This window comes from Anguilla rostrata, chromosome 14 (genome assembly GCF_018555375.3).
Source record: "Anguilla rostrata isolate EN2019 chromosome 14, ASM1855537v3, whole genome shotgun sequence".
Taxonomy (NCBI): domain Eukaryota; kingdom Metazoa; phylum Chordata; class Actinopteri; order Anguilliformes; family Anguillidae; genus Anguilla; species Anguilla rostrata.
Genome location: NC_057946.1, coordinates 9,319,275 through 9,344,851, shown reverse-complemented (window position 1 = coordinate 9,344,851; position 25,577 = coordinate 9,319,275). Strand labels below are relative to the sequence as shown.

The 25,577-nt window shown below is 38.8% G+C and overlaps 2 protein-coding genes across 4 annotated transcripts in view; one reads left to right on the top strand and one right to left on the bottom strand.

Annotated features, from left to right (window-relative positions):
• Window positions 1-9,055, bottom strand: part of mfsd14ba (major facilitator superfamily domain containing 14Ba) — a 14,776-nt gene extending 5,721 nt beyond the window's left edge. Inside the window, exons 1-9 of one of the 2 annotated variants that reach the window (XM_064307669.1) lie at window positions 8,771-9,055; window positions 4,715-4,804; window positions 4,241-4,303; window positions 3,612-3,739; window positions 3,021-3,135; window positions 2,555-2,773; window positions 1,915-2,028; window positions 632-703; window positions 222-334 (exon numbers count right to left, since the gene is read on the bottom strand). In XM_064307669.1, the coding sequence (XP_064163739.1) occupies window positions 222-334; window positions 632-703; window positions 1,915-2,028; window positions 2,555-2,773; window positions 3,021-3,135; window positions 3,612-3,739; window positions 4,241-4,303; window positions 4,715-4,804; window positions 8,771-8,848 (992 nt within the window). In that variant the 5' untranslated portion in view covers window positions 8,849-9,055. Of the gene's footprint in view, window positions 1-221; window positions 335-631; window positions 704-1,914; window positions 2,029-2,554; window positions 2,774-3,020; window positions 3,136-3,611; window positions 3,740-4,240; window positions 4,304-4,714; window positions 4,808-8,770 lie in introns of both variants that reach the window. The other variant, XM_064307668.1, reaches the window with a different exon arrangement.
• On the top strand, window positions 8,462-25,577 carry zmp:0000001301 (rab9 effector protein with kelch motifs). Of its 2 annotated transcripts, none has more exons than XM_064307666.1 (19): window positions 8,462-8,591; window positions 10,418-10,488; window positions 10,939-11,011; window positions 12,480-12,522; window positions 12,974-13,052; window positions 13,874-13,962; window positions 14,322-14,468; window positions 14,786-14,837; window positions 16,008-16,108; window positions 16,898-16,983; window positions 18,916-18,997; window positions 19,430-19,515; window positions 20,097-20,184; window positions 21,077-21,125; window positions 21,524-21,611; window positions 21,957-22,057; window positions 22,652-22,736; window positions 23,258-23,362; window positions 25,190-25,577. In XM_064307666.1, the coding sequence occupies exons 2-19, from the start codon at window positions 10,427-10,429 to the stop codon at window positions 25,292-25,294; spliced, it is 1,521 nt and encodes a 506-aa protein (XP_064163736.1). In that variant the 5' UTR covers window positions 8,462-8,591; window positions 10,418-10,426; the 3' UTR covers window positions 25,295-25,577. The 2 variants fall into 2 exon arrangements, with proteins under 2 accessions (XP_064163736.1, XP_064163737.1); XM_064307667.1 differs by lacking the exon at window positions 8,462-8,591 and adding an exon at window positions 9,206-9,935.

The window sequence follows — 25,577 nt, the reverse complement described above, 5'->3', positions numbered from 1 at the left end:
AATGCATAAATATGCAGCTGCATATCATTACATTCAGGAACAAATTCCTCTTTGACAATACCACACAAGCATTAAGAACCATTCCACTGTCTTCTAACAAGCCAATAACTTTCCGCAATGCATTCTGGGTGCCCGGTTTTGGGTTTTCACTGCTGACTCAGCTGCTCAGGCCCTGGGCTGCAGACGTGCCGTGGAGAGGAGACTCCAAGGTGAGCACTTACCATGGTTCTGATCCAAAGCCATACCAGGCCAGCTGGAGCATCTGAAAGCCGAGCCCGAGCAGCACTGTGTTCTTATTCCCGATCGACCTCATTAAAACGCTGAGGAACACCGTCTGCCAGGAGAGGAAAGAGCAGCCCTCAGTGCCATCTCACGCAAAGCCGGAAAAGCTGCCCGTGCCAAGCAAAGCGCACGGTCTCCGGTCACCCTTCGCTTTCCATCTGACCAACAGGTGCATCACCAGAGCCACACATTAGACTAAAGCAAGGACACCAGTGAAAATCAGCAAAGTTTTACAAAACCGATGAATACAAGCAACAGAAAATTGCAGTGAACTGCAAAGGCCTGAGCTGCTCTGATTACAAAGTGAAGAGGACGACAACAAGGGCAGTGTGTTAATACGGATAAATACCTGTGCTAGAATAGAAAGGATCCCCACCACTGCTATATATGCAGCGATTGCCGTGGATGAGAAGTTAATGACCTGAAACAGAAAGACATCAGAGCGCATTACTTGCACTGGGTGGATTCTGCCACGCCTCGTATCTAAGCAGCCGGGCTGAGTGAAGGCCTGTGAGCAGGACGACTGAGGAGCTGAAGGCACAAAGCACACAGAGCGCTTCAGAACAGCACACTGTAAAGGTACTTTCAAACACCCACACCAGCTGGCTGCCACGCAAACAAATCTGCTCTTAACAATTCCGCACACTGTGACGTTATTCAACACACTTCTGAAGCAATGCACAGACATTACGACTGTGTTATGTATTAGATTGACTACTGAACACGGACATCACTTGGCTGAGATGGCCTTTGGCTGGATTGTGCCTAATTTGACTGAACCAGATGTAGGGCTGCTGAAACAGATGTGGGTTTATAAACTAAAACTGGTTGAACACTATGTATGAAGGTATCAGCTAATGCAATAAAAACATTTAAAACTGAAGTTGCAAAGGACACGTTAACTTCACTTTGAATCCAACAAAGGGCTCAATTGATCACTCTTCCCTGGAGGGACAGATAACCCAGAGAAGTCTTTGGATGCGCATGGAGCTTCCATGTAGCCACGTGTTTACAGACTGTACCATCTACCCAAATCAGAAAATAGCATGATACAAGCAACAGTACATATTTCAGTTGCACCCGTTTTATCATACTGGTCGATTATTGTAAGCTCTGCAGTGCTGGAAGTGTTTGGTCCCTGCCTCAAGATCAATAACATTAATGAAGGATGACAGAGCGCTTGGGACTACTGTACAGGAGCAGAAGGCAGAGCAGCGTAGCAACATGCTCACAGATAATTTCCCCTGGTTCATCACGTTAGACATACCATTTTTTTAACTGTGCATTTGACAATTTCAGTGCTGGACAATATCAGTTTTGTAAATGGCTGAGCTGACGAATTTTCACATTCTCTAAATTAAACTTTGGAACCTTCGCTTAAACTGAACATAGACCAGATAACATTAAATATAAAACCAAGTTTACATTGTTGCAGGTGAACGGTTGCACTTACATGCTAAACTTTACAGCATACTAGGAAAGTAGGAACCACACATACAGCATTGCAGCATTTCTATCACGGAAAGAACAGTGCTACATCTTTAACATGGAGGGTGATGGACTAGTCCCAAACATCAAAACTGTAATGAATGGGAGAAATGACTTCCGAGATCACTGATAAAGAAAGATTACCTGTCGCAGATAGAGGAAAAAGCTTGAGTATTGGCCAGCCTCCGGCAAATAGGAGAGGAACACGGTGATACAGATGAGAAGCACCGTGCTGTCCTTCCCCACTTTCCTCAAGGACTAATGGAGCAGAGAGTACAATTCAGGCATATTCTTACTGTAGAGAATTAACAACCAAATCTCCATTGACAGCTCCTACAATATTGTACAAAAATGCTACCTTAATAGAAATGTCTGTTGGCTTTCCTAGCATATCCCTGTATCTGGCAGCCTGTGAAGCAGGTTTTCATTCTTATTAACTGCTGGGAACATAGCCCAGAATTCCACCCAGAACCAATATTTAGCTTGAGCTTTAAAAATATATCAATCTCTGTGATATGAGAATTTGCTCTGTGCAGTGTGTGTGTCTGACCACATGTGTGAAGATGCCGTGTGAAGGTACAGCTGAAGTTTTCAAGGCAAAGGCTTCAACGGCTCAGTGGGTAAGGCCACTAGCCTTTAATGCAGGCTGAGCCAGAAAGCCTGGACTATGCCGTTAGCCAGGTTTGATTGGGACTCTGCAGTGGCGCGACATAAGTGGCTAATAAACAAACAAAACTCTCCTTTTCTCTATTTTAACAACCGTGACTGTATGAAAGGTACTCACGGTGAAGGGGTCGGCTTGCTCCCATGAAATGGGCACACCCCACGATGTTAGCCTCATCTTCTCAGGAAGCGATTCGGGCACAGCCAGCAGGATGAAGCAGATGTCTATCAGGGCGATGATGGTGGCCAGCAGCACCACCACGTTGTCTCCGTAGTTAGTAGAGAGGTAGGCGCCAATAGCCGGGCTTGTTACCAAGCTTGCGGCGAACGTTGCAGAAACCTGAAACCGACGTGCAAGAGTTTCATCTACTGCTGCAGACCAGCCAGCCAAGCACAGGGCAGGCTGTAAGCGTTAGTGTTTACACACCTAACATGCAGATTACTATATTACTGAATGTCTTTGAAATCTTGGCACACAAGCTTGCTTGCATTTCCATGTCCTGTAACTCACGAAGAACTGCAGGCTAAAATTTGCAAATTCATGAATACTTGGCCGGGAGAAAGGTTCCCAAAATGAAGGCACTTACCAACCCATATGCTGTGCTTCTCTCGTGTTCCTCGGTTACATCAGCTACATATGCAAATATTACTGAGAATGTAACAGAGAATATTCCAGATACGGATATCATAGCAAAATACCACCTAGAGAGATGAGTAAAAAAACTGTTTCAGAATACATTCAAAAAGCTAAAGTCACATTAGCACAATATGCCAGACATAATTTACTGAAGGGCCTTGACTAGCACAAATCCATTTGAAAAAAAATCAACTCATATAAAGTTCACTGAGCAGGAACATTATTACTTTATGAAGAGATTATGAAGAGATAAAATAAGCTTTAAAGGGCACAAATCTCCAAGCGGTTTCAAATCATATTTTCTCTAGCTATTGTGAATTAGTTGGCAGTATTATAATCAAGAAACTGCCAAGGCTTGATCAGTCCATAAAAAAATAAAAAAAATAAAAAAATTGAATGCCATCACATCTAAAATTAAATCACAAATAAAATGCCCACATCTATCTTTCTGTCACAGTGAGGTTAATAGCCCGAAGTGAAACCCTTCACGGATGCTACATGAAGGACAAAAAAACATTAGAGTGGTGCTAGCACCTCTTACCAGGGACTCAGCCTCATTAGGGGAATGGGAGCGCAGGTGAAGAACACGGTGACTAGCAGGAAGGACTTCCTGCCCCACACGTCTGACAGAGCTCCAATTAGAGGGGCACTCATGAAAGACAGCAGGCCCTGTCAGAGGACACACATAATTGACACCTCCAGTGATGATGTATCACTGCTATTTATAAACAAGAAGACTAACATAAGGGGCATAATGAAAGGCGGTTAATGCACTGAATTCTGAATGAGGGCTCAAGCAACACGACTTTTCTTCCCACACACATCTGGAAATAAAGCATGTATTTCAAGGTTACTTTACATTCATACTTGCATATATCGTATGCAAGCCTCATTGATTTCGCAGAAAAATATCAGATTTTTTAAGAGCTGGTTGACTTAAACTGACTTTCACCCACATTTTTATGTTTCCAGGCATCAAAGTTGTTCCTGAAAATGCAAAAAACCCTTTATACGATCAAATACATTAACTAAATCATTAACTGTGCAATTAATGAACAAAGGGAAGAAAAGCTCATGAAAGAGTTTATAAAACAGCACAGAAAGCCTGTCGATGAAAAAATGCCAATCATGCTGATTTAGTGGTTAGTTGCAGCCAGCAGAATCTCTTACCTTTACACCCTGAATGAGACCATTCATTAAAAACGTATGTTGTGGAAACGTTTCATGTAGAACCTAAACGGAAAGAAGCAAATATGGCATTTTATAAACCTGTGCAAGTATAGCAGTTTACAGAATTCTTTGCTTTATCTTCACAAATAACTATTTAAAAACTTTAATTTTCTGTCCTATACATTATCGGTTGATTGGAGAAATGACAGTGTTCTGCCTCAGCAATCCAAAACAACAGTCTCTCTGCTCTGAACTTTTATCACTGAGCTACATATTCACAGGTCTTTCCAACAAACCTCAAAGGGTTCTGGCAACAAATGCTAATCCACACACTACTGCTTATGTGCAATATTACCCATATGAGTCCTAAAAGATACACATGACACAATGGTATTAGATAAAAGCTTCAGCAGTTGCTTCACTGTAAATGGGATGTGCATAGCAGCCATAAAGGGTTTCACTGATGGGACTTACGGTCAGCATTGGAGTTGTCAGCAAACCCCAGGCGAAGAATTCCAAAAAAATGACCACCACAGCATGGATCACACGGGCACTGCCAATACCCTGCTGCAAGTAAAAAATGGAAAAGAAGGAGGCTAAATTACTGCTCGAGTTACTGAACCGACCATGTTACTACTTTGAAGTTTTGCAAACCCGGTGTTTCTTGTATGTTACTGTAGCTAGTTAAGTGCCAACCACTACTCAACACAATGTCATGACCACAAAGTTCTTGGAAATAAAATTATTTCACAGCGGTTTGTGACATTTCCAAGATGGAAAGACGCATTCTTAAAGTTAAAAACATGTTTATAAACTGTAGTAGTCTGTGCAAGGTGTTATCCATTACAGGCAATCAGAATATAGCTAATAGCCTACATAATGAAAGTACACACTAGACTTCAAACGTGTATGCTTTGAAGAACAGCTTCTCATTTTGGTGAAAGGCAGCAAAATCATTTCCATACTGCTGCATGACTGCAGCTCAATGGAAAAGCACAAACCACAAATGCTATGAGAAAAAATTAAGTCGAAAGGAAAAGAACGCTCCGACAGTTTACATTCTGTGTTTAAAGTCAATTAGTCAACATAATTCATTGTTGATAGTTTGACCTGTTCTCACAGATTTTGATTCTGAGAACTAGTCAAACAGACAATAATGTGTAGCCTACATGATGTGGGAAGGAAAATGTGCCCAAGTTAATTGGAATTTTAAAAACATCCATGGGCTTTGTATCACATGCCCTGTCCCAACATACCAGGTCCTGTCATTATTTGATTAGGCTAAATGTTTTCTGCCTTGTTGCTTGTTTGCCCTGTATACATAGGCCTGCATCTAACCTAATGTGCATTAGATATAGGCTATAAGTTACAGTTTTAGTTTTTTCATGCCAGTTTCTAAGATGTCAACTCAATTAGACCATCTGGAAATAGCTGGGATTATTGTCCTCTCACTGGTAATGTTTTTCAGGAGTAATAATGTGGTTTCTGGAGCAATCCAAAACCCACACTGTTGGGGGACAAAACCTCCAGCTTTTCCATTTTGTTTTGATGTACAGCCTAATACAGGGCCACACTGCAGGCCATCAAATTAGCAGACTTAAAAAAGGCAACAAAGGCAGCAGCAGCATGCGGCTATAAGCTAAGGAAAAAATATAAAAATAAAATGAAAATGCAGAAAACCCTTTATACGATGGATACTTTCAACTCTCTCTTTTAGTTGATAAGAATAACTTTCCATAAACAAAATGCAATTTATGATAGAGGGGGACAAAGAAAGCCATTTGTGGTCTATGAAACCTCTCACAGCATAGAATTCAGACGCCAAACGGAAGGATGATGTTTTTCCTAGGCGTGGACACAGACCAATACACATTTCATTTAACTACTTATAAAGATTTCACAGATTTTTAAAGTTATTTAGAAAAAAGGTTCAGTTTATTTATTTACCTCCTGTTTAGGGCTTCTGCTTTATTCTGACTTGGTTATGTTTACACAGGTCATTTAATGTGACCCAAATCCGTTTGGTTTACATATGAAAAACTGCATGGCCAACAGGTCAATAAATTGGATATAGGGACTACCGGATGGCTCATCCTGTCATAGCACTGTACTGTAGTGTATGAATGGGCTCCCCAAGCTGGTAAATCCAGATTGGTAACCGTGGTCAGGACACCCACAGGGTAACGCACAACTTGCTCTTACATCACCTAAGTACAAGAGGGATTCAGTCAACTGGGATGACAGCGCCTCATCGCCCACCAGCGACCCCAGCTATTTGATCAGGCACTTGCAAATCCACCTGTTAAGCTGCACATGAAGTCCTCCGACTCAGGTATATGCAAAGCCCAACTTGTGAACTGCGGTGTGACTGGAAGTGGCAGTTGACATAACATGTTTTGGAGGAGAGCACAGGCTTGTCCGTACTGTCAATATTCAATACTGGAGGTTTCAGCAATGAAAATTGATAAATATAACTGGACATTTGAAAGTGGGGAGGAAAAAGGGGGGGGGGGGGGGATATGTAAAAATTCAACAGATCAAAACTGAACCTTTAAGATATGGATTCCAACTTCAGAGTAAATGTACTGTAGCATGTGATGTCCTAGAGCAGACTGGCTCTACGAAGGCAGTAGTGTCAAACACTGCCACAGATTCAAAAGGGCCACTTAAGTCCTAAAAGAGAAGTTTGAGCTATGCCTGTAACTCAGAAGCCTAAACTTAAAACAGCCAGCTGAAGATGCACTACCCAAGTCCAGGGTGTGAAATTAACACCAGCCAATAGCCAAATTCTGGTAAATTTTATGTGTGGTTGGTAAGTTTGTTTACTCTACCAGCCACTTTAGCAGGTAACCGCCCACCACTCGAAGGTCCTGATCTATTCTAAATATCTATGTGCCTGGTAAAACAATGAAATTGGCTGGTGAATTTTAGGATGAACCAGCCACTGCGGCCTGTGGACAGTAAAGTTAGTTTTCTGCCCTGCCCAAGTCTATATACTACTGGAGGTCTAAAATATGAATAGATGCAGAATCCATCTGTTATGAACTGAACATTATGGGTAACCACGAGAAATAATGGACCCCTATAAGGACAGCTTGTTGTCACTGCAAATTTTGCATTGACTGTACATGCTATGCTGTGGCAAACATCAGAAAGAGCTAGAACAGCAAAATATTGATAACCCCACAAGATTTCCCTGAAAAAAACCTTTGTCATGTTGCCACCCTGGACACACTTTTTAAACTGGAGTGGTGCTTGGGTGAAGAGGTTAAAAGCATCAGGGAGCCCTAGGGCTCTCTGTCTCATAATGTATGTTGATGGAACAAATCATCCCCAGCAAAGAAACACATACTTTCCCCCATAAGTGCTAGTCCACACCCACCCCATAAAGCATTAACAGTTCTGATGGTGAGCCTTTTGGAAATTTCTGTCTGATCACATGAAGCAACACCAAGTTTTACTTTCTCTACCCATACTGCCAGCAAATTATGCATGTACAAACACAAGAAAGAATTGTTTAACAGCCATTAGTATTCTGTGCAAAAATACACTTTAATGGGATGTAAAATATGAGAATCCTGTAAGGTTCCGTATCCTGGAGCGTTAACCATGTACATGCAGTAATATTCCTTGTAGCTGCATATTCCCGTTAATTGAGGCCCCCTGTAAACAGACAGCAATGACTGATGCTTGACGAGTGCAAAATTCTTGCAAACAAGCAAGAAGACTCGGAATAAAACAACATTTTAATGGGCATTAACCAAACTGTTAACCCTAATCCAGGGTTTAAAATAACTGAACAAATTTAATTCAACAAGATGCTTATCTACATAGCTAATAACAAAGAAAATGAGCACAAAGTTACCAAAATAACTCTAACTAGCTCACTGGCTAATTGTTTTTACAAAAATGTTATGGGTTAGTCTAACTGGTGTTACTTATGAGTTAACCATAGGTAGCTAGCTCACCAGTGCTACCTCACTAATCAACTGGATTACGTTAGACTGTAGCTACCGTGTACAACGCCTGGCTAGCTAACGATGTACCCTAGACAGCAAAAAATACGTCAGCTTCACAAAAAATGGCTAACGTACTTAGTCTAGCTAAATCCTTCGACACCTGTCAGTATTTGTCGTTTCCTGTTGCTTTATTAGACTATTTATACTGAAGATGTTTGCACTTAAGAAACGTTAAAGTAGATCACGCATTTGCTTGGCATACAGAAAAGCAAAACGTAATGACGCACCAATCAGAAATGTGTATTCGCTAGCCATCTGGCTATTTACACCTGTGATGTCTACGTTACGGCAGCGCATACAGCAAACTAGCTATCACTTTCTCGGTTAGCCAGGTAAACGGACTACTCACGATAATCTGCCTAGCCACCATAGTAACGTTAGCTAACGTTGGCATTTGCTCAGCGATTTCTCTCTCGCCATCCCTCTGGCTATGCTGTATCGCCAACACAGCTACCAACCTTTCCAGATATCCCAGCATGTATATAGGAAAAACAGCTCAGTGTTCACTCACAGTGCTCCCATCTTTCATTATTATTTTTCTGACCAACATAATGCTGTTGGTCTCTTTATTTTTTTTCTCCTGGGTCATCTCCTCACATCTTGCCGGAATTATATAAAATCCATGCTGCGTGGATATCTTGGGTGCACCCGCTTCTTCCAGGTTGCCTTTTGGTTTTGTCTTTATTATACCTCGCTTATCTAGCAAGCTAGATATTTTATCTTGATTGAGTACGCTGACAATATTGCTAGCTACTTCCGTGCTGTATGGATTCCAGTCACTTCACGGATGAACGTAGGAGCGCTGGGGATGAAGAGAAGGTACCACAAGGATTGACTTAGGATCAGTTTCTGTTTTCGTATGAGAATGGCTGTGTGCACATATAGGTTGTCGTAACTGATCTTGAATCAGCATGTGTGAAAGCTTCATTCGCAGGCCCTCTTCCTGGGTCATGTCTCGAAGGGATCCGACTTTTTCTCTGCTCTCGCGCCTCGCGAGAATTTCGGCGTACCGTTCCCTCGCCTCTACAACCGTGTTACCGGTGTTCAATTTGGCTATACGTTTACACAGCCTGGTTGAGAGACCCAATTCCGATTTTTTGCTTACATGTGGCACAGATATGTATTATGAATGTCTAAACAGGAAAAAAGCACTTGGAATCGGATATTTATTGTATGTGGGGCGATGCGATATTGAACACATCCATCCATCCATCCATTATCTGTACCCACTTATCCTGGGCAGGGTTGTAGATGGTGCTGGAGCTGAACACATACAGGATTTTTAAAATCCGATTTGAGTGATACCAACAGTTGCCCCCACTCCTCCTCTCATACAATTTAGGACAATTAGAGCCCTTCACCTCCAAACCTGACCACTGAAGAGTCAGTCTGAGAGAGTATGCTCTTTATTACTCTCACTCAATACACTCATACTCACTCACACAGTGTGACATCCTTGATTATATGGCAGTGTGAAGCTTGCAAGGAAAACAAATAAACAATTAAATCAACGTGCCATTTAGGTGCACAACACTTGTGTCCATGGCTGAAAATATGTATTGCACTAAAACTGTTATTAAATCATGCAATAAGTTTTTTTTTTTTTTTTTTTCTACGTTGGTCAAAACGGGTCTAATGCATTGGACCTGAGTTTCAATTAATCAAGCCTATTTCAGGTACACAAATTTATACTATTTATTTCAAATAGTCTATTGTGATTTCCTGGTGTCCATATGTGAAGAGATGCATTTGATACTGGTAGTGTAACACTACCCAACCTTTTCTGGGGTTACTGTGGCTTTCTGTGGGAACTGCTCACCTTGTTTTATTGGCTGTTTCAAGGTGTCTGTTTATCATCGTAGCTAGGCAACGAGTAGCATGGTGCAGGTTGTCTCCAGCTTACAAGCTGCTGAGCGCTGATGTGTGAGGTTACATCTTCTTCTATGAGACTTTGTAATCTGCAAAATTCACGCTAGGTAGTTCATTTGCTACATTTTAAATGTTCCTGCTTTGTTCGTAGATGTAACAAAAATAATTTGTTAAAACTAATCGATCAGTGTTGTAAGATAGTGATGACACAGGTAAGGCACGTTGACACTTGATACACTGAAAAATTTGTGAAAAGTTTTTTGAATTTTTATTTGTACTTTCTCCATAGATATGTGAAATGGCTTTAGCCAGTGGCCATTGGATTGACAAGGAAATCAAAGGAGGACCACCAAACCCCAGGTAAATTTGTAAATGTTTTCAAAATTGTATTAGTTATCAATTTATTTTTTCCATAGCAATTCAGTTAGTTGCTTGAAGCATAGTACTAAAGGCAACAATTAACAACAATGCCTGAAGCATAGTAATGGTGTAGTCTACAGCTTAACACATTTAGAAAATCCTTTTATAATTTTTTTTATTATTATTTTTATTTGATTTTATTTTTATGCTTTATTTTTGTTGCAGTGCTGTGGTTCAAAACATTTTGGGAACTTCTAAAAGTTCAGTTACAATGATTAATCAATTAACTCACTTCATCAGTGGGATACCTAAATAAGTTAGGGGGGGATATGAGACTTGTGACATTTAACAAAGAAAAGCATGTTTAACCATACACAATTTACCAATAATATAATTAAATGAAACATATTTCAATAGTCACCCATTGTCTTTCTCAAAATATTTTCCTAGATATGGCCATGCTATTGCTGTAGCAAGGAATGTAGTATTCTTGTTTGGAGGTGTTTCAACAATGAACTCCCTGGTAAGATGATATATTTTTTTAGCAATATGATGTTATGATTCAATATTGGCCTATGTAATTGTGAGCTGAAGATTTAACTAACCAAGGTATTTTCAGTCACTCCAGAAAGACCCAAACGAAAAGGTATATTTCACATGAAAAAATATATGTAGTTACAGGTGCTACTGTAGTTAAACTCCAGGTGGACAATCCAATTACAGATGTCAGCTAGCAGGGGTTGACTGAAATAGATTAATAACCTGTTCTTATATTTTACAAAAATGTATTTTAACAGCATTGCTCACTAGTATAACACTGGCGTAGTCTTAGCTCTTTTGTCTGACAGCTATTGCTAACATTAGCTATTTCCCTTGTAGAAATGATACATGTGCTTGTACTTGCTGTATTTGCATACAGTAGTACATGATGATGATTTAAAGCAAATTATGGAGCCTCACAATGCTCTTTTTGATAAAATGGAAGACAGCTTAAAGTAAACAGAAAAAAAGCATTCTATGGCAGCAATAAATAAGTAAAAATGGTAACTGCTCTCCCTGAGCACACAGCATTACTGTGGCCTCACTCTGAAAGCTGGCTGTAATATTTATCTAAATTGATTCTCTATGGAAACCATAACTCCTTTACCCAAAAAACAATAATGTCACAGATATACTGGTATGGATTTTTGAGACAAAAAATCTGTCTCAGGCATCCATATTTTTTGCTTTGTACAACAGGCTTTCCCAACCTGTTGTACAAAAAGCATGGTTTTATTATATGTATGCATGCCAAAGCAAACAAAAACTGCTAAGAATGTTCCCCCGTGGATCCCGCTTGCAATTATACAACTATCCCCATATGGTAATTATAGGATGTATCAATATATCTAATTCTGAGCCTGCTGTAATAGAGTCAGAAAGGCAATACTATGTAATGACGCACTTATGTTATCCTTCACTTCAAATTTTACTATATCACAGATTAATATAAGAGTGAATCTTTACTCAGAGTTTAAACAAGTTTTCTTTTTGTTGTTTATTTTATTTTATTTTTTTGTTAGCTATTGGTAGGTAGTAGACTAAGGCTTTTTGTAAATATTTGCTTTTTCTGTTAAGGATTCTGATACACCCATAATATAATGATGGCTCTAGTTCCACATATGTGATAAACATTTCAAAGATCAACACGGTTTTGTTTATCTGCTGTTGTAATTTTGTCGTTTCAGAAATACAACAACTATGGAGCAGTATAGTCTGTAGTTTTTGTGTATGTGTTCTGGGGGGGGGGTGCAGTACATAAGTTTGCTTTGCAACTTCTAGATTGTGAAATGGTAATAAATTGTAACAGACTGTGTCAAGACGTGTTGGACATTTACAGATGTACTGTGAACAATGATGTATTACTGTAAATAGCATACACTGTGGTCTGGGAAATATGTTTATCACACGTGCATTACACAAAAGTTAATCTTCTTCTTCTTCTTCTTCAGGAAGATAAGCCAGTGTATTTGAATGATTTATACATGATCACCGGTAAGCAACATTTCACAGAAATGCTTAAAATAACTGGAAATAGTTTGGTTCATGTTAATAATTCTAGCAAAAGTGATAGTGGCCTTTTGCAGTATTAAGACTTTGGCATTCATTTTCAAAGTCAAGGTATCTAGATTTCTAACTTTTCAGACTAAGCTTATGTTATTCATAGTTAAAAACTAAATGCACAATTTCTAGGTAGACTAGAAAACATACTTGTAACAAAAACATTTGCTGCCCAGTATCTAAAGGATACTAGATCTGTATGTCTCCTGCTGAGAACATTGTAACAAGCATGCGAAGAATAACCTCTCCACTATTGTTTATTGATGTTTTTAAATTAGGGGCAATATTGTAGATAACGAAAGATCACATTCACCTGATTACTTCACTGCTTCTTTTCACCCATGACCATTTTTCATTCAGACACAATTCTTTTTCATATTTTTAGTTACACCAACTAGCATCGTCTGGGACGTGATGACTCAGAATGGACAAATACCAGCTGCTAGAGAAGGACACAGTCTTTGGTAAGTGAAGCAGGACTTGCTGCTGTATTCCGAAAAGAATAGTGTAGTATAGTATCATATGTGACTCACATATAATACCAACTTATTTTCACCTGAATTTTGAGATGATTGAGATTTAATATAATGGCTATTTAAGCAGTTATGCATAAACAATGCTGATCCTTAGAAGAGGGTCTGGGGCACCGCCAGGGATTTTGGGCCCCATGAGGAGATCTCACATTGGACCCCACCACCCCAGAAAATCCTGTTTTAAAATCTTTTTTCGAAGAGGATTATTGTGTAATGCTCTGGGAGACAAAGGCCACCTGTGTGTTGCTTGTTCAAGTTCTTCTGACTGACTGGCAGTCACACAGGGTGAAACAGAATTGGCCATGGCAGCACCCAAAGCAATGTTTCTTAAGGCAGAAAGGTGAATAATTGCAGGTAGGTTTGCAATCAAAGTAAGAACATTGACTAAATGGAGACTAAATGTCTGTGAATTCTGTATATTTTATGCTCAATAATGTAGCACAACTTTTTTTTGCAGATTTGGACTTACTGAATGTTTTACTTTACTGTGCCTCATAGCAATGCTTTCTTTAGATGTAATCAGCTGGCCACTTGTGGTCAGAGTGAAATTAATTAAGATAACTGCAGTTAACTGACTAACAGGCTATATAATGTCTGTTAGAACTACAACATAGGAGTTACTGTTAACAATTAAATGTAAATTGAAGGAACAAATACTTGCAGATTCAGATATTACAGCATATGCATGTAGATGAGTGGTGGTATATAACCAAGCCAATATTAACCAATGTACTCCCATGTTTGTGTTACAGTATGGTTAAAGGGAAGCTCTACCTATTTGGTGGCTCATCAGTTCCACAAGCCAGAGAATGTCTCCCAGGAGTCTATTGCTTTGACATTGGTAAGGCAATGCAAGGTTGTATGCAAATACCTGTCAAAGGAATCGAGAGGATTTTAAAGGCCTCAAGAGTGGATCTACTAGAAAATAAAACCTAGATAAATTTTATAACTCCTGGCTAACTGTATAACAAAGCCCATATGTCTTTTATAACAAATTATAGTAAAAGGGATGCTTAATAAAATGGGGTATGGGATAGGTCGGGCTTGCTAGCAGAGTGTTCTTACCTCACTAAGAGCCCAACCACTTAACAATACAACAATGTCACAGCACTGTGGACTGGGGGACCAGGAAACTTCTACCTCTGGAAAGTACATTCTCCTCAAATTCTCCTCACTAATTACAGTCCTGTATATGTCCAGAGCTTCTTACATGGGACGACTTGAAGGCAGGCGGAGTTCCTATGAGAACCTTGAAGCACAGCTCGGCCACTGTGGGTGACAACATATATGTCTTTGGAGGGATTCTGGATGGCGTTGCCAGAGATGATCTTCTGATGTTCAATACAGGTCAGGGAAGCAAAAGAGTATTATAAGAGTAAGCAATGGTGAATAAATAATGCAAAAGCTTTCGAAATAGGGCTAGACTTTAAATATTTAAAGGCCAATATATATATTTTCACAATCACGTACATTGAGTTTAGCTGAACTGAATTGACTTTTTTTTGTAAAACATTTGAACAAACAATACTATTAGTTAATGTTCTAGCCAAATTGGTCATAACCAAAATATGATTAGATCTCATATTATGAAAGTAAAGCACTAGTTTCCAGTGATGAGATGATATTAGCGTAAGTCCTAATGGCCGCTGTGTCCTCTTCTGAAGTGTCAAAGACCTGGACTCCAATCAAGACCACAGGGGATGTGCCACCTGCAAGGTATTTTTTTCCTCAAATGACTAAACAGTTATTTCCAAAGTACTTCACATTTGAAAAAAAAAAAGTTTTTTTTTTCTCTAGATAATACAACAGAGTTACATGCAGATAATTCCATCGTAATTATTATCCTACTGCAATGGTTTTGCAAGGGAACCCACAAGTATTGCAAGGGAATGCAAAAATCTCAAAATTTTTGCAAAAGTATTGCGAGGGAAGTATTTTTTTTTTCTCACCCATGTCCCCTTAGAGTCTTCATAGAATCCAGACCATAGATTTTTATTTGTCTTTTTTATTTTGTTTTGTTTTGTTTTTGTTTTTTTTGTTTTTTTTTCTTCCTAGAATGAATATTAACCTGTTTTTTAGTTTTACATTAAAGTGTAAATCACCTGAGTGGGTTTGAATTATGTATACTAGTTTAAAACAATTAAATGTTGAGCTTTAAGAGAAGTGCATTGTAATGATTTACACATGGGTAAAATCAGACCCTTAGCTTTTAATCTTATGTGCTATATCATCCTTAGGCACATTGTAATATGTATTGACAATGACAAACTGTATCGTGTGTGTACGTGTAAAGGCTATATACTATAAAAGCTGCAATATATCATCTGCATGGGCTTTTCTATGAGGGTTAGCTACTGTCATGGTATTTTTGTTGTACAACATAAGCAGTGTGTTGCCATGGTGCAGAAGCTCCAGCAAGCATTGGTGCGATGGTCCAGTGAAAATTAATCTGACGGCCATCTGTCTCTTATTGTGATGCTCACTCCACTTGGCATACTACTGTATAACAAACCTGGGAGGAAACCATAGAGATGTATCCATTTTAGTTTTTGTTTTATTTGGAAAAAGTGTACATTCACCCTGCATTCAAAAGGGACTGCCCAAACCCTTTTGTCTATACTGATAGAAATGCTAACTCTGACATTTGAATACATTATATTGCAATACATCTTAACTGACATTTGTAACCATTTCTATTAAAGACAAACAGCAAAACAATCAAATACTTCAAATTCAGTGGCTTACAGGTATGATACATTTACTGTGGACAGAATCCAGCATTCCCTAGCAGAACAACTTAACGGTTTCAGCACTATACATTACATGTGCCCAGGTTGTAATAACTCAGTTTGCTTCTAAGTTATTATCGTTAACCTTTCTCCTCAGATTTAATCACAATTTTGCAGTAGTCAATGAGCAGATCTACTTGGTTGGAGGTTGCTCAGTGGATGACCGCTTGTTCAAAGATGTTCACATTCTGAATACGGGTAAGTTTTGGAATGCTGTTATTTATGGGTCATAAATATCTCAGAAAATGTTAGTAAAAATATGTACAGTATTTAACAGGTACAGTAATTATACTTATTAAGTTATGTTTATGAGCAGGAACCTAGATGGCTTACCATACCTAGTACTTGTATTGGGAGTATTACAATGGAATATATTATTTGCATAATAAGTTAACTAGATATCCTGAAAGTAACAAAAACTGATTTGTTTAATTTAGCTACAAAGAGCTGAAACATAAAATGTGATTTCAAGTCAAGTATGTTTACCACCTACTGTCCAAACAAGTAGGTGGTAAACATGTTGTCCCCCATCAATGATGCAATGTCATCACCTCCAAGTTAATTTGGGTGGGGGACAATTACTTGATGCCTACCATTGGTGGTATGAATACAGTAAGGTCTGGCAATTATTATCTGAATTATTTGTGGATATGTTGTTTTTGTACTGAACTGGATGGGTCAATGAGATGAGCGCACAGCCTGCACCCAGTGCTCATGGGAGTTCTAGTATCATGTAGCATCACCTCAAATTGACTTAATTATTTCAGATGCCTTTTGTTAACTACAATTATTTTTATTTGATAGAAAATGCTACCGAGATGTCACCTGCCAAAGTAGCTGGTATGAGTGACGGGGCTACATGCCACTGCTGAAATTCAACCCACACTCGGCAGGTGGCACGTGTTAATGTCAAGACCTGGTTGGTGGGCATTAAAAACCAACAACTGTGTAATGACAAGTGAATGAAATAACTGATATCTGCTCTAGGTACCCTCGTGTGGCAGAAATGTGACGTGAAAGGAGAGTTCTCTCCTGCCTGCAGAGGTCAAACTCTCACAGCCCATCATGACAAGGTAGAGGCATTGTAAAATGCATGCTCTCCTGCTGTGGTCACAAAGATTCAATTTGCACGGCTGGATTCACTGCATATACCTCTCAAACAGGGCACTTAAAAAGCAAAGTGACTGATAAGTTGTCTTTGAGAATGTACTCTAATTCTTTTATTAGATATATTTCATGATAGCTAAAATTGATACCGCACGTCACAGCATTCATTTCCATTTGTAATGAAATGAGAACATTAACACCCATATGGCCCGAAAACAATGTAGTCATCTGTAGTGTAGTCATTCGTGGAGTCACTGAAATAGTCACCTATATTTGGATACCCAGAACCGGTTAAGTCTAATAATTACTTCAACTATAAAAATAAAAGATAATTAATCATTGCTGAAAGAGGTCCAATATGACCTTAAATTTATATTATATTACCAGCTAAAACAAGAAATTACAAAATATATTTATATATATATATATATACACACTCACTGGCCACTTCATTAGGTGACAGGAGTGGCACCCGGTGTGGTCTTCTGCTGCTGCTGTAGCCCATTTGCTTCAGGGTTCGACATGTTGTGCGTTCAGTGATGCTCTTCTGCATACCTCGGTTGTAATGAGTGGTTATTTGAGTTACTGTTGCCTTTCTATCAGCTCGAACCATCTGGCCATTCTTCTCTGACCTCTGCCATCAACAAGGCATTTCGCCCAGAGAACTGCTGCCCACTGGATATTTTCTATTTTTCGGCCCATTCTCCGTAAACCCTAGAGATGGTTGTGTATGAAAATCCCAGTAGATCAGCAGTTTCTGAAATACTCAAACCAGCCCATCTGGCACCAACAACCATGCCACGTTCAAAGTCACTGAAAGCACCTTTCTTCCCCATTCTGATGCTAGGTTTGAACTTCAGCAGATCGTCTTGACCATGCATTTAGTTGCTGCCACGTGATTGGCTGATTAGATATTTGTGTTAACGAGCAGTTGACCAGGTGTACCTAATGAAGTGGCCGGTGAGTGTATATTACAATAATTTAATTTAATATGTGACCCCAGAAAACAGCTGCCATAGTCTGATGTTCAGTGTGGATTCTGGTCTCAGCTGATAAATGTGCTGCTCAAGAATACGGCATGCAGTAGTAATTAATGTATTTGTAATGGAAGTTTGAATTTCTCCATAAGTTCTATATATTACTTCTCCAAATCTTCATCCCAGGGATTTATCCAGTATGCTAATGTAATTTTAAGGATTTTATGCCTCATTTTTTGCCCCTGCAAATAATGTTCCACATTCCACTATTCTGTGACTGACCATACTACATTCTCTTCTGTATTGCACTGGCATTAAGATGTAACACGATGGAATCATTTCTGGACTGACTGATTATGGTGGACTGAGATAACATTAAAAGTATAATTGTGCAATCCAGTAAATTGAAACGTTGCCATGGACACTGGGCTGTTGAATCACTAGAAAAAAATGGAAGTAAATCCAAACTTTCTTTGCTGAAACATTTTGGGAGTCTAAAACAAAAAGAAAAATCAGGAAATACAGTCGACTGCATAATAATTTATAAACATAGTTTATAAAGGTTTTGGCTTGTAGCAAACAGAATGTCATCTATGATCCAAATTAAATGTACAGAAAAAAAAATGCACGGTAGTAATCTTATCAGATAGTACATCATCATAATGTTCCAAAGTCTTAGTGATAATAGATGTATTGCCTTAATGAATTTGTAAACATAAAAATGTAATTGAATAGAACTCTTTGAGCTTAAGCAAGGAATCAATTGATATAGGACAGAAAAGATGCTAGACCTAACTACGTATTATAATTTTTATTTTATTTTAATTATTACACATAGACTATTTTCTGGTCTAACTGAGGTTCAAAGTTTGTGATTATTTTGTAATATTCTGTGTTTATTTTTGATCTCGCACAATGCAGGACATTTACTTGTTTGGGGGAATTTGCCTCAGTGAAAATGGAGTTGTAACTTCAACAAATGAAATACACAAGTTAAGCATTGGTAAGTCAAGTGAGATCACTGAGAAATAATTTTCAGGTTCCCTGAATTGAGGTAAATTTATGTGGAGGGCTCCACCTTATGGCAAGATATGTCTGTATTACGCAGTTGGGGGCTACGCCTTCCTGACGTCTTAATGTGTCAACCTGCTTTAAAAAGGTGCTTGTTTCTCACTTTATATAAGTTTTTTTTTATTTTTTTTTTATGGCATAATATATAAAATACAATGATGTAAGAAATTCTATGGTAGTGATGGTACTGAACCTGCATACTATAATTTTCATGCAGCTGTGGAATTCACGTTTCAATATATCCCAAAAAAAGGCTCATGTGTTGAAATGTTAATAATAAACAACCGACTAATGTGTAACTATATATATTAAGGTTTGTCTCTCTTTCCCTCTCTCTCTCTTTCTGTTTCTCTTTCTCTCTCAGCAAAAATGAAATGGAAGGTTCCGCTCTATGTAGGGATTCCTCCGGCCAGTCGCTACGGCCACACAGCGTTCATCATCCACAGCCATGTGTGTGTCAGAGGTGGAGGGGGGATGGGGGAATGGGATCATATTGGATGTATTCTTGCCCCTCTCAATGATTAGAGCTAATACTCTGATGTAAGGCCTCAGTAGCACTCAATGATGAAGGCAGTGTGCTTGAACTGAGATGCGCAGACCTAACATCCTGTAAGAAAATAGCCTTGTCTGCAATATTTTAGGCAATATGCATCCGCGTGCACTGACATGGATTCCATGTTTTGATTCTTAGAGCTTAAGTGTCTTATTGAAAAATACCGTTCTTAATCTGGTTCTTCCTGTCCTTTAGAGGACCCCCTGACATAAACTGTGCAGTATACATTACTCAATGGAAGCTTCTATCTGTCAAGAGTATATAGCTATAATGTTTTTTCTGTTTAATTTTTGTGCTGTACATACACTTTCATAATGTGTATTCTATTGTATTTATTAAGCACAAAAGAATACTAAAACATAGTGATAGTGAGGATTGCCTAAAACTACCCCAGGAGGCATGTTTATCCACAATATCTATAACGGTCCCTTTAAATATAATAATTGATATACGTATTGCTTTTTCTTTTGTTTTTCAGCTTTATGTGTTTGGAGGCAAAAATGAAGTTACAGAATTCAATGACATAAAGATTATGAAATTAATCAACCCCTCGGAAAGACAGCCAGGTAAATATGTATTTTGAATTCCTTAGGTCTGAGTTGTGACAGAAAGCATCCACTAGGTGCTCTCACAAATGCTCATTTGTAATGTTATTTTGCACTGCTTGTTGTTTCTGTGAATAGGTTGTGCATGACAACAGTGCAGTGTATTTGTCACATATATAGTTCTGAGGTAGAAAGGAGGAGTGATCCAAACCTTAAACTCCCACCAAGTTCACTTTAGACACTGTATTCTTGTCCCTTCTTGTCACTATTCTTGTGAATTGGGTGGAAGTAACTGTGTGTGTGTGTGTGTGTTGAGTGCTTGCATGTGTGTTGTAAGAATTATTTTCACAGTTTATATCAATAAAACATATTTGCATGTTTTACATGTCTCACTTTACCTTGTTTGCATGTTTTACACTATATAGTACCTCATTTACTGGATCTGTGAACTTCAAAAGATGCATTTGAAAAAAGGGCCTGCTTAATCCTCTAAACTATGCAGATGCAGTAAGTGCAATAATAAAGGAACCATGGGCTTCTTATTCAAGGACAGACATTCTGTCTTATCCATTTTATTGTAGTTTTTGAAGCGGACTTTTTGGACTCAAGGACAATGTTTCAGCATTGTCTTGTCTACTGTGCAGTGGGAGTAGAAGTACTGCTTTGGTACCAAAGATAATGAAACTGCTCGCTGTAAATCTTTTATTATATTTTTTTGTTTGTTTTCAGACCTGAGAACTGTTGCACAATTTCAACTGTGCTGCACATTTCTCAATCTCTTCTGACCAATATAAAGAACCAAGGAAAAACAATGACAAATAATGAATGCCTCAAAGTTCAGATCAAGCAATATGTACAAAATAATCTTAGATTTTCATTTATGTTGGTCTGTTTTTCCTCCCTATTCTCAAAGTAATGAAAGAGATCCTGTCTGAATTTGGAATCCAAGGTGTTAGTAACGGGTGAGTATCTTTATCTGTTTTACTTTTATACCCTTGCAAATAAGATCTAATTTGTTTTTGTTTCTTTTTTTAATATATAAAAAGCTGGTGGATTGGGTAGGTGATTTTGGAAGTTGACTCATAACTCACAATTGAGTGGAAGGGAATTAAGTGAAAGGGTTTTGGAAAAGTCAGCCTTTATATTAAATGTGTAATAGATTAAAATACTTATATTAAGGGTAATAAAAAGAAAACAATAATTTAATGACAATTTAATACCTATAGCATATACCCGTGTTAAATATTGCTTTGTTATTTTGTAAGCTGAATGTTTTGTTATTATTTTTGAACAGTCTTTTATGAATGGAAAAGTCTTGCTGCATGAAGAAATTAAGATTTTCTTTTGTAAATTTTCAAAGATTTGCACCTACAAGAATTCCCAATGTCAAGTACGAGCTGAGTGATTCTACTTTTCCTGCAAGAATGGAACCCTTGCCTCATGTTCAAGTAAGTTCAAAGGCCAGAACAGGCATACTTGCATTTCCTTTTTTGCCAACAGTGATACATTTCCGTAAACATCTCTAATTAGTACAGTAAGCCAAGTGGAAAACTTGATTCAAGCAAAAGTAGTCATTTTTTCAGAAGAGAACAGCAGGAAAACAGTATAACATTACATTACATCACAGGCATTTAGCAAACGCTCTTATCCAGAGCGACTTACAGAACTTTTTACATAGCATAGCACAGGCCTTATACCCTGCTATTGTCATTTTAAGCATCCATTTCTCTGGATGCCCTTGTTTGACTAGCTGAGTGTCATGTATGTAATACAAATGTCTTTTTCATTTCCAGACTACAGACCACAGAGATTTCAGCATTGCACGTAATGAGGCCTTGAACATGATCCGTAAGGCATTCTCCATGCTAGACGAGGAGTTTCAAAAGCTGGACTGGTACAGTACATCTGTTTTTAAACCAAAACCTTTTCTGGTCTCAAGTAGCTAAACGCATACTGACACATTTGAGAACAACCTAATCTTATGCCATAAGCAAAGGGTGAAAGCTCTAAAGGCTGTCTATATGCATTGAGGTTGTGCCTATTTATGTGCAAAATATGTGCGCTTGGTGAACCAAAGTAATGAGTTTATGTTTGAAGACACCTATGTATTTGAATTTCTGGTTACAAAAGCTGCATGTGTCAGAACTTCTCAAAACTCAGTAAGAACAATAATTCTTATGTTACAAGAATTGTCTATTTGTTCAACTTGGTAGTTCATTCTTGCCTATGTAAATAATTTGATCAATAACTGCTTTTTATTCTAAGCTTTTGAATGATAAGGGTATGCCTTAACCATTTTATTCTTGTTGACTCCTGAATGTGAAAGACAATCAATAAGCCATATCACCCATGAAAAACATAAGCAAGTTATGTTAGTTGACATCCATAGGGTTACTTGAAGATAATTTCCCATTACATATAACAATGTGTAAATGTCAGTCTAATTGATGTGATTGCGTGTTGAACTGTTTACTCCATCTGCATCTAGTGAAAAGTCAAAGCTTGGTCAAGCTGCAGTTGCTCTGCAGTATGAGAGAGAAGCTTTCAATGCTCATCATCAAAAACAGCAGCAGGCGAGTACTGTGTGGAACTCCTCCATATTCCTACGGTCCCAATGCGAGTGTATTATTATATCACCCATTATATATCTCTCTTGTCTTCCTTTTACTCTTAGACCAAACTGCGTTCCATCCAGAGCCACTGCAAACACACATATCACAAAGCCAACCTTGTAATAATACATGTAATGTATACTTATAATACATAATTATACATCAGCCCTAGGCAAGCACGTGTTACACAAACCAAATGGGAAATATGAATTAACAATAGTCATCCATTTTTCAATTATCATCAATTATCAAGATCTGTGGAGTTATTTTTTTAATTAAAAGACTTTTGGAAATTATGGATATGTTCCTGATAAACATCAACATTTTTGTGCTTCCCAAATTGTAATAATTTCATATTTTATTGCCCAGCACGCTTTTACCAGAATCAGTGCTGGCTTTACATCCTTGTGCCTATTGTGCTGTTTGCATCCTTCACAATGATGCAGAGGAAGCTGCTACAGTTGTGGGTTCTCTGTGTGCAGGAACTTCAGGAAATGCTGGAGAGACACAAGGCCCAGAATGAAGCCTGGCTACGAGCGCGGGCAGAAGAGAACGACAGGGAGAGAAGGGAACTGTGCAGACTGAGGGTGCGCACCAATATGCACGCTGCCAGCAGCACTGCTGTTATGCAGACCGAACGTGCTGTTGTGGCTGAATCTGAATGTCAAACTGTCAACTGCACGTTTCTGCAAATGTGGGGTATTTTCAGATTTTCGAAAATTCTATTTTAGGAATAGAAAACTGCTATCCCAAGTTTTAAACTGGTGTATACAGTGATCCCCCCCCCAGAGGGATAAACCTGTTATGTGCAGTAGACTGGCTTAATGTCTTATACTCTGAATAAATTAAATAAACAAATAATTTCATTTAAAAACTGGATGCAAGATTTCCAAGGCAGAACCCATTTGTACATTTGCAGGCAGTCAGCTGACTGCCTCTTTCCACTCTGCAGTCACAGCTGAGCTGCTTCAGCTTTCATGCTGGGGGGCTGCATAGCTGCCAGACCAGGCACAGGAACCTGATAAACCAGAGCAGTCTGTAGCAATGAATGGTTACCCTGCCAAATAACTCTCCTTGGGCAAAATGATGTGTTTCCCTACAGGGTTCCTGGGCATAGCCAATGGATTGTCCATATCAAATATGATCCATTAAAAGAAAAAAAAAAGGAGTTGCACTAGTTGTACCTATGCAGCTTTTTCTCACAAGGTACACCTGACATCCAACATCTCATCCAGTTTTGGCCATTAATATGGAGTTGGTCCACCTTTTGCTGTTATAACAACCTCCACTCTTTTGGGAAGGCTGTATACTAGAGGCTGGAGCATTGCTGCAGTGATTTGCTCCTTTCAGCCACAAGAGCATTAGTGAAGTTTGGCACTGATGTTGAACGTAAGGCCTGGCTCGCAGTCGGCATTCCAATTCATCTCAAAGGTGTTTGATGGGATAGAGGTCAGGAGTCTGCGCAGGCCAGTCAAGTTTTTCCCCACCAAACTCAGCAAACCATTTCTTTATGGACCTTGCTTTGTGCATGGGGGTACTGTCATGCTGAAAAAGGAAAGGGCCTTCCCCAAACTGATGCCACAAAGTTGGAAGTGGACAATACTCTAGAATTGCTTTGTATGCTGTAGCATTAAGATTTTCCTTCACTGAAACTAAGGGACCAAACTATGAAAAACAGCCCCAGACCATTATTCCTCCGCTACCAAACCTTACAGTTGGCACTATTCAGGCCAGCAAAGTTGGCACTATGCATTCCACCCAACCCAGATTAATTCTTCAGACTGCCAGATAGTGAAGTGTGATGCATCACTCCAGAGAACACGTTTTCACTGCTCCAGAGTCCAATGGCGGTGTGCTTTACATTACTCCAGCCGACGTTTGGCAACTTAGGCTTGTGTACAGCTTCTCCGGCATGGAAACCCATTTCATGAAGCTCTTGACTAACAGTTCTTGTGCTGACATTGTTTCCAGAGATAGTTTAGAACTCTGTAGTGAGTGTTGCAACCAAGGAGTGATGCTTGCATGCTTCAGCACTCAGCGGACTCAGTACAAGCTCACTCGTTCTATAAGCTTGTGTGGCCTTCCGCTTCACGGCTAAGCTGTTGTTGCTCCTATACGTTTCCACTTCACAATCACAGTACTTGTAGTTGACAAACTGACTTGTTGGTCAGGTGGCATCTTATGACAGTGTCACGTTGAAATTCACCAGGCTCTTCAGCATGACCAATGTTTGTCAATGGAGGGTGCATGGCTGTATGCTTGATTTTATGCACCTGTTAACAATTGGTGTGGGTGAAATAGCCAAAACTACTCATTAGAAGGGATGTCTACATACTTCTGGAAATGTAGTGTACATGCATACATATATACCACAAAGAAATTGTTTTACAACTGATATTATGTTTTGTCCATAGGAGGATGTGCTGCTGGAGCAGGATAAACTGAAAGAAGAGCAGAAGAACATTCAGAAACGAAGTGAACAGCTTCTCTCTATCATGCAACAGTTCAAAGGCATGTAAAGGCAATGTCTTAGCCACATCGTCACTGTTAGCACCCAGATTTGCTTAAATGGTTTGCTTGATCACTGCAGGGTTGATAATGCACATCTTTTATAAAACAGACTTGTGTTTTTGTCTGTTTGTATTTAAATTTTTGAAATAGCTGTGATTAACTGTCTGTGTCCATTCAGAGTACTTTTTAAAAACGGTCATCGTATTCTTGAAGCAACACGATCACAAGTTGACACAGACAAACAAATTAATAAAAAAAATAGTTGAGATTTGTTTTTGGAAAACTGACTTG

Coding starts and splice junctions, on each gene's coding strand:
- zmp:0000001301 (XM_064307666.1), top strand. CDS start 10,427: ATGGCTTTAGCCAGTGGCCATTGGATTGACAAGGAAATCAAAGGAGGA. Junction 18,998..19,429: donor AATACACAAGTTAAGCATTG/GTAAGTCAAGTG, acceptor TTTCTCTCTCAG/CAAAAATGAAATGGAAGGTT. Junction 19,516..20,096: donor CGTTCATCATCCACAGCCAT/GTGTGTGTCAGA, acceptor TTTGTTTTTCAG/CTTTATGTGTTTGGAGGCAA.